At 39.2% G+C, this 8,429-nt stretch overlaps 2 protein-coding genes across 2 annotated transcripts; one reads left to right on the top strand and one right to left on the bottom strand.

Moving 5' to 3' along the window:
- Window positions 1–60: 60 nt before the first annotated feature.
- Window positions 61–2,895, bottom strand: nedd8 (NEDD8 ubiquitin like modifier). Its single transcript, XM_024287646.2, has 4 exons — window positions 2,686–2,895; window positions 2,548–2,595; window positions 2,387–2,469; window positions 61–1,085 (listed from the first exon to the last, which is right to left on the bottom strand). Exons 1-4 carry the CDS (start codon window positions 2,701–2,703, stop codon window positions 992–994), a joined length of 243 nt encoding a protein of 80 aa, XP_024143414.1. The 5' UTR covers window positions 2,704–2,895; the 3' UTR covers window positions 61–991.
- A 209-nt stretch (window positions 2,896–3,104) lies between these two features.
- gmpr2 (guanosine monophosphate reductase 2) lies at window positions 3,105–7,841 on the top strand. The gene is made up of 10 exons (XM_024287645.2): window positions 3,105–3,253; window positions 3,728–3,831; window positions 4,816–4,935; window positions 5,013–5,096; window positions 5,177–5,350; window positions 5,425–5,506; window positions 6,318–6,424; window positions 6,590–6,632; window positions 6,703–6,862; window positions 6,937–7,841. The coding sequence occupies exons 2-10, from the start codon at window positions 3,745–3,747 to the stop codon at window positions 7,124–7,126; spliced, it is 1,047 nt and encodes a 348-aa protein (XP_024143413.1). The 5' UTR covers window positions 3,105–3,253; window positions 3,728–3,744; the 3' UTR covers window positions 7,127–7,841.
- The last annotated feature ends 588 nt before the right edge of the window (window positions 7,842–8,429 follow it).

The raw sequence follows: 8,429 nt of genomic DNA, 5'->3' as shown, positions 1-8,429 counted from the left end.
GTATCTGAATAAGTTATCACGTTGTGTTTGTTCAGCTGGTTGATAACCACAAAACTGGAGTTTTTTTCCATGAATACCTTTATTCAACTGAAACAACAGAAACAGCGTGAGCCAGCTGCAGGGGATTTTCAAACAGCGATGACTACGAAAACTGAGCTTTTTTGAGCAAATGAAAATAACAAAATGATTTATGTAAACAGAAGCTGAGAAAACAAATCTCAAACAGAGAGAAGTAAATCCATGACAGAGTCGAGTTTGGTTTAGGCGGAGGTGAAAATGTGAATAAGTGATCTTTGATTTGATAAAAACACACCCACAAAAGACTTAACGTCCTGCATTCTCCAACTAGAACACTGAGCGTTTCTAGGAAATAAATCTACTTTGATGACTTTCAAATGAAATGATCACGATAAGAGTCCTCTTTCGCAAAAATAAACTCCAAGAATGTTATTTTTAGCTAAAGGCAGGTTGGACAAACAGAATCTCAATGTTTTTTTGGCTGGATAAGAGAAACAAAACACACGATTTAAGAAGTTTGTTATATTTTCTAGCAACTATGTTAGATGTTTTGCTCTTTTTAGTAACGTCTAAGTTGAGAAATGACAGGAGTCGTATTGAGCCACAGAGAATGTGGATTCTTCCACCATTGCTAGAATTACTGAGCTCCATTAGTGCTTTTTAACACAAAACTTGGCTTGAGAGTAAAAAAAAAAAAATGCAACACAGCCTCGAGAGACTGAAAAACTGCAAACTGTCTTTTTTTTAATTTTTTTAATTTTTTTTTTACCAGCAATTCACTCTGAAGCCTAACAACTTTGACGTCTAAGAAGTTGCCAAATCAAAGTTCCAGTAGGGAGCGTTTTGCCGGTTTTACACACTTGTGGCTAACAGAGTAGAAGCTGATATTAGAATTTCTGCCCTTCCGACGTCACGAGGTCATTCCACAGCTAGTGGCGGCGTGTCTTCAGTGCACGGATGTGAAGGCAGTGGGTTAATGGAGCATGCATCCTCCTCGCAGGGCAAGCACCAGGTGAAGAACGGAGCCTCCCTGGATCTTATAGTCTGCTGCTGTTTTTTCATCGTTCCTGAAACATAAAAGGAAAAAAGGGAGGATAACATTAGAAAATTGAAATCATTTTACTACAAAATGTTAGGTGAAATATTCCCGTTTCATGGGTTGGTTTTCTTCAGCTCTTTTTTCGGTCAGTAGTACAGATATTACTGATATTTTCTGACTGTAATTATCTAAGAGTCAGTGAATGCACCAGGACGGAAGTTACCACCCTCATCAATTTTGATTGATCCTTCGTGTTAGCCCCGCCTCCATGCACCAGAGAGAGGCCAAAAGTTTCAAAAAAAAGATTTGAAATTGAAATGTTGAGTTTTTAAATATAAAAACAGAAAATTTGAAAATGAATTACATTTATAGTAGAATTGTAGAAAGTTATTTTCAACAATATTTTACCCAGAATTTTTCAAGTTGTTTTTAGATTTCAAATCTTTACGTCCCTAATTTGGCTCCATAAATTCTTGCAGCATAAAGATGCATGCTTTAAATCTCAGTCTAATCTAGTTAAAACAAAAATCAACAAATTAAAAAGGTTTTTTTTTCTAATTGCAATCAAATGTTTGACTCTGATAACACAAAGTTGCTGCCATGAGTTCGCTTTACCATGTGAGTAAACATTCAAGGTAATCATTTATCACAGTTTGTCATCTTTTCCGATGCACGTATTGCGGCGGATATCGCAATAGGAATACATTTTCAGTCCTAGAATATACGTAGTTTTATTCTCATTGGTGTGTCATTGTGACAAGCTTTTCAGAACTCAGTTTAACATTAGAGACGATTAAAGTATTTACTGTATGTAATTTAAACAGGTAAATTGTATATTTATTTACCTTTCTTGACTAAATATGAACTTTGTCATCCTAAAAACGTTACATCAAACTTTAATTAGAAATAAATAGGCACCTAAAAAACTTTAAAGCACAAATATCTATGTGCAGTTTTGTTTTAATTTCTTTATTTTGGAAATCTCAAAGTCTGGAGTATATAAAAAATTGAGCATGTGTGTAATTTCATATTTTAGGGTTGGCAAAAAAGGAAAAAAAAAGAAAAGAAAAACGTTAGAAGAACAATAGTAGCTGCATATTTTCGTATTATTGCTTGCTACCTCAAAAAAAAGATAGCTTCATTTAAAAATATTTTATGATTTACTTTGCATCTGAATCTTCATTCTCCACAGAATAACAAAATTGAAAAAAAAAACTTGAGCTAATGCTTAAGCACATTCTAACTATAAACTGGAAAAGATCTATTAATAAAATATTGAATCTTATTTTGAAATGACTGATAAAATCTTTTTAGAGTGTTAGTTCTTACATCTGTTTTCCACTGTAGATTAACCTCTGTTGTTGAGGAGGGATCCCCTCTTTCTCCTCCACTCTTTCCTTAATTCGCTCCACCTGGATACAAATAAAATACACACAAAAATAGTCATTACACCCGATACTATCTCTGATGACGTAAACATGGACATTTACCTTATCTGTTGGCTCTATGTCGATCTCTATCTCCTTGCCAGTGAGCGTCTGCAGGATGTACAAAACAAAGTTATTCTGCGAACAATCACTGTTTACAATATTGGATTGTAACTGATAATATCAGTTTATATACATTACCTTTACTTTAATCAGCATATTTGTTTATTTGTGTCTGGGGAAAAATCCTTAGCTGGAATTAATAATGATTTTTGTTAGCTAGATAACTTATATCACCGCCAACAAACTGAAAAATAATCATTAATTCGCAGTTTTCCTGATTTTTCTCGGTCTTGTTCCAGAGATTCAATGGCTGTTTCCTGTGTACCTCATTAAAATATCCGGCTTTCTTTTGACCTATCTGTAGAAAAGTTCCGCCTCAATTAATTTACCGCTCTTTCTGTGAAACTCCTTCGCTTCAGAAACGACTTTATGCCATCATTTTCTTTATTTACACCAATAAAACTATTAAAATACTTGAATATAATTTTAAATTATTTTCATAAAATTGACGACACCTACGTCAATAACGTAAAGTGACTCCCCAACGTTTGTAGTTCAGTGTGGCTCTTTTGCAATGTGTCTGGCTCACAAACGGACTACAAAATGGCCGCTGTTGATACGGTCCACCGCTGTAAAACCTCCCGCGCATTGTGGGTGAAAGGAAGCGGTTAAAGCGGCACATCATTTCAAGCACATCGTGTCTTCGGTAAAAACTGGTTTTCCTTCTTAAATATTATTGCTAGCGAGCTCAGTTATTAGAATATTAGCTTAAAAACTAGCAAGCTGGTTTCTGTGACAATGAAGAATGTTTAAAATGTTGCATTATTCGGTAATGTAACCTTGACTTTTGACATAGATAGAAGCTAAGAAAACAAGCAACTGTCTTTACTGAATGGGAAAGCAGCTAGAGAACTTTTGTGCGCAAATTTGAAGTTATACTCTTGCGCACTGCTCCGTTAGTCGACTTTTTCTGCGTGTTTTCTAATGTTTCATAACCAACACAGTATTTTAGAATAGCACAACTTCTTTGTAAATTACGAAGAACAAAATTACAGAGAAACTAGATCGTACACGCATTTTCATTTTGACAACCTCTTGTGTCTCAATAAAGCTTGCTTTAAAAAAAATCCCATTCTTGTCTTCTTTTGGACCAAATTCATCTTTCTCCGTTTTCCCCCAGTACGTCTTGTTCCCATAATGCCTCGTATTGAGAATGACATCAAGCTGGACTTCAAGGATGTTCTCCTGCGGCCAAAGAGGAGCACGCTCAAGTCCAGGAGTGAGGTGAGCTCCTCCAGCGGTGGGTTTCTTCCACGTGAAACCAGAACCGTACAGATGTTTCCATCTCTTTTTGTGATCGATTCAGTTTGCACAGATTTCTGCAGGGCAATCAGGCACTTTTCTAGAATAGATCATGCTTTTTTTTATACAAAACTCAAGCACTTCAGTCCATATCAAGTGCTGCTCAGTTTCTGTTACATAACAAGTGTTTTTTTTTTTTTTTTTTTATCAGAGCTGCATTGACTGTTATGCATGCGTATTATACGTTTCATCTTTGCTTACCCACGCAATCAGAGATGTGTAAAAATATATTCATTCAAGATCCAGGAAGTACTGGTAGCTTACAGGTTATGCAAACACTTTAATACTAGAAATAAATGTTAAATTAGCTTTATAAATCAGTTTTTTATGGAGGAAAAAATAGACTTACTGGATTTGTATGTCCAGAATTCTTGTTTTGTAACTCATACAATGCATTTTATGTGTAAATGTGTGTATTTGCAAGTATGTATTCACATGTGCACTTGAAAATCAACAACTTACAAATACAATTTACGCAAACACAACCTGAAATTACAGAAACTAACTATGCATACAAATCTTTAAATAAAACGGACCAATCATCTGATACACACAGACATGGCCACATTTATGCACAGATCGGAGTTACGAGTGCATGAGGAGTTGTGAGACTCTTTGCACTCCACATTTGTTTGGAGATGATGCGTTTAACTGCTGCTAGCATGCTGGGTCATCAGAGTTTTCCACTTTGAACTTGAAGATAGATGCCCAAATAATTAAGATTTTTTTTAAGTCTAAATACAGACTTTTAAGACACTCATGAAGACTTTTGGACTAATCATTTACATTAAACATAACTGCCATAACTATATATACTTTCCTTTGTACTCTTATTCTTGTTATTCTTTGTTTTCATTTAAGTTATTAAGAGAGAGACATATTTATGTTTATTTTCATCCTGTTTAGGTGGACCTGATGAGAAGTTTCACCTTCAGGAACTCGAAGGGCAGCTACACAGGAATCCCCATCATCGCGGCCAACATGGACACAGTTGGAACCTTTGAGATGGCTCTGGCTCTTCACCAGGTGGCGAAGCGCATGAACCTACTTTAAGTTTTATCGGTCAGCTTCTTCTTAGCATTAGCTGCTCTTTTTTCCTCCAGTTCTCTCTCTTCACAACGGTTCACAAGCACTACACCGTAGACGACTGGGTGGAGTTTGCAGCAAAGCATCCAGAATGTGTGGAGGTACCCAGACTCTTCTCTTTTTACTCAGTCCCCACGTTTGTGAGGTGTGCTGCTGGGTAACTATTTATTCTTTGTGTTAGAGCGTAGCTGTGAGCACGGGTACCGGAGACGGAGACTTTGAGAAGATCTCTGCCGTCTTGGGAGCAGTTCCTCAGCTGAAGTACATCTGTGTGGACGTGGCAAACGGCTACTCTGAGCACTTTGTTCACTTCGTCAAGGACGTCAGGGAGAGATTCCCCTCTCACACCATAATGGTCAGAAAGGCCTTTTAAAACCACAACATGCTAGATTGAAACAGAATAGGGAATCAAAGCTTTGTGTTTTTCAGGCTGGAAATGTCGTGACGGGAGAAATGGTGGAGGAGCTGATCCTCGCTGGGGCCGACATCATCAAAGTGGGCATCGGACCAGGTAGTTTTTAAAAACAACTTTTGTGTTTGGGAGGCAAAGCACTACTTCGTTTTAGGGCTTGGCTATGAACAAACTGGAGTATTGGTCAGAACACGGAAGGAATTTTGAATCCAGAGCTGAAGGAGTTCATCAGAAATTCTCATCTGACTGTTTGCACCGAAGTTAGCTCAGATAATTCCCCATCAGCCTTTTGTCTACTCTGTCTCCTGCTAACTTATAGCACCTCATGTTAATGTTAAAGCTAATGGTTCTATTTTTCTGCAAGTGGAGGATTTAGAATTATAGTGGAGAAGGGAGACTTTTGCCTCTCCATATCAGTTACTGCGTCACAAACCTGAGCTTTTTCTTCTCCTGATCCAACACGGCAGTAGGTCTTCTATTCAAGTCTTATGTAACCACCTGGGCTTGGAGACGTGACTGCAGCGTTGACAAGCCTCGTCCTGCAGGACGTTGTTCAAACACTCATTTGTGAATTTGTTTCTCCAGTTGTAGTCATCTAGCTTTTTTTTTTTTTTTACATCTTTGGTGGGATAAAAGAAGCTAATACTGAAACATAGATCTACAGTGCCCTCTGGTGGTTGTTAGTGGGAAAACACTGAACACATGAGCCTATTTATTTTTTAAAAAAATCACATATAAGTCGCACCCTGGGCTAAACTGCAAATGATAACGGCTTATACTGCGAAGGGTATTAAAATTCACACAAATAAAAGCTTTTGTAACGACCACATTGCTGCTTTTGACCTTTAACCCCTTAAACCGACTAAGATTAAAATGCATTCACCTCCTGAGTCTTCGTCTTTCTCCCCAGGCTCTGTTTGTACCACTCGCAAGAAGACCGGGGTGGGTTACCCTCAGCTCAGCGCTGTGATCGAGTGTGCAGATGCAGCCCACGGCCTGGGCGGTCACATCATCTCTGTAAGTCGCCTTAAAGGAGGCGCAACCTTCAATTTTCTTATCAGGAAAACTGTGAAGCAAAAGGAAACCTGTGAATTTGACTTTAAAAATATCCAGCACAGTCTTTCGTCCCCCATTGTTGCCCTCATACAGTTTGTCTGCTCTGCTGTCCTCTTTGTCACGCAGGATGGTGGCTGCACTTGTCCAGGAGATGTCTCCAAAGCCTTTGGTAAGTTTTAGCATTTATGAAGCAGATGCAGATGAAATGGGGTCGTTTGATGGTCTCCTCCTGGTTTCAGGTGCCGGTGCGGACTTTGTGATGCTGGGGGGCATGCTGGCAGGACACTTGGAGAGCAGTGGCGAGATAATCGAGAAGAATGGCAAGAAATATAAGCTGTTCTATGGAATGAGCTCTGACACGGCTATGAAGAAACACGCAGGAGGAGTCGCTGAGTACAGGTCCGCTTCGATTGTTTAGGGGTTTTTTTTAATTTTTTTTAGTAGAAATTAAAATATTTCATTGCTCCATGCAGAGCGTCTGAAGGGAAAACAGTGGAAGTCCCCTACAAAGGACCCGTCGGCGAGACAATACGAGACATCCTGGGTGGGGTGCGCTCCACCTGCACCTACGTCGGCGCAGGGAAACTGAAGGAGCTGAGTCGCAGGACGACCTTCATCAGAGTCACCCAGCAGCTCAACACCGTCTTCGGCAACGACAGCTAAACTCTCCTGTTAAAGTCTGCAACACTGCCCGCATGACCTCCACATGCTGCTTTCATTCCTGCATTAACACAAAAAATCTATAAGAGTTTGTTAAATCCTAGAAAGATTTGAAGAACTTCCAGCACAGGCTGAGCACCTTTCGGGGAGTCATGCTTTAAATTCAAATTTAAAACGTTTTTATGCAAGCCCCTGAAATGCATCCCTTGTTCCTAACTTTAGAATATTTAAATTATTTTACTTAAATATGCAAATGTGGTCATAAATAATATATATTTGTAGAAATATAATAATTCCCCTTTTTTAGCACTTTAATGCTTTTAAATAATTCCAGTGTTGTTCCATGTCTTCAATTTCAAGACGGTGAATAACAGTAGGAGAGCGCTCATCGTTAGTCATAGCAAAGGTATTATTTGTTCAAAGTGTTCTTCTTTAATGACCCTTGCTGCTAAGGTTTGCTACCAAAGTTGTTACAGCTTCATTCCAACACCTATAACAGTTTTACTATCTGTAGCCTTGAAGGTAGTGTAGTCATTCTTACCTTTAAAAGGCTTTTTTACCCATCAGTATCACCTTTTCTGCTCAATTTACAAACCATTTCAAGCTCTTTTCATGATGTTTGTGTTCTATGTTTACATAAAGGTTTCTGTGGCCAAATGTAACGGATAAAATGCATTTCTCTTTCATTTAATAAAGCATTCCACTTTTTTTTGGTTCATTATTCTTCTGATTCTTTACTGTATGTGTATAAAAAAGCATAACACTGTGAGGTTTTGATGTTGACGTTGAGGTGGCTTAAATCTGGGGTGTCCAGACTTTTTGCAATAATTTTAACTACACCCTTTAAAACACACCCCTTTACCCCACAACACATATGTTACACAAGGACGATGGGACCTCTGATCTTCTGTCCCCTACCCTATCCCTGGTGGGAGGAACCAAGCCCTCAGCAGTAGTGACTGTGTCCCTTGGGTCCTGGTTCCTGGGTCCGGTGAGCCTCTCTCCACACAGGGAGAGGGATCAGTAAGTCCTCTGGCAAGACCAAGAGCTGGGGATCCCATTCGTTCTAAGCCTGGGGGTGTCTGTGTCCCTGTGGTGTGGGTCCTGGTCTTTGCTCTTAAGAGCTGGGCCTCTCCAAAATACCAACAGTGGGAGACCAGGCTCCCCCATGTTTGCAATGCTCGTGGGGGACCCACTTCTCTTGGGCATCCTCCTTTTGGATTACTGTGAGTGGCCCCTACCAAGGTGTCTCCTGGACCTCCTGCGGAGTGGGTCTCCCTTTGGGGCCCTGGTTCGTGGCTGGTGT

The sequence above is a fragment of the Oryzias melastigma genome, linkage group LG18 (assembly GCF_002922805.2).
Source record: "Oryzias melastigma strain HK-1 linkage group LG18, ASM292280v2, whole genome shotgun sequence".
NCBI lineage: Eukaryota > Metazoa > Chordata > Actinopteri > Beloniformes > Adrianichthyidae > Oryzias > Oryzias melastigma.
Note: the sequence above shows the minus strand (reverse complement) of the source record. Positions and strands in the feature narration are given on the sequence as shown.

What these genes read in the sequence shown, in the direction of transcription:
- nedd8 (XM_024287646.2), bottom strand. An exon ending in ACATAGAGCCAACAGATAAG is followed by an intron (nt 2,470 to 2,547) that starts GTAAATGTCCAT and finishes ATTTGTATCCAG; the next exon opens with GTGGAGCGAATTAAGGAAAG. An exon ending in ATCTACAGTGGAAAACAGAT is followed by an intron (nt 1,086 to 2,386) that starts GTAAGAACTAAC and finishes TTTATGTTTCAG; the next exon opens with GAACGATGAAAAAACAGCAG.
- gmpr2 (XM_024287645.2), top strand. Translation starts at nt 3,745, where the DNA reads ATGCCTCGTATTGAGAATGACATCAAGCTGGACTTCAAGGATGTTCTC. An exon ending in CAAAGTGGGCATCGGACCAG is followed by an intron (nt 5,507 to 6,317) that starts GTAGTTTTTAAA and finishes CTTTCTCCCCAG; the next exon opens with GCTCTGTTTGTACCACTCGC. An exon ending in AGATGTCTCCAAAGCCTTTG is followed by an intron (nt 6,633 to 6,702) that starts GTAAGTTTTAGC and finishes TCCTGGTTTCAG; the next exon opens with GTGCCGGTGCGGACTTTGTG.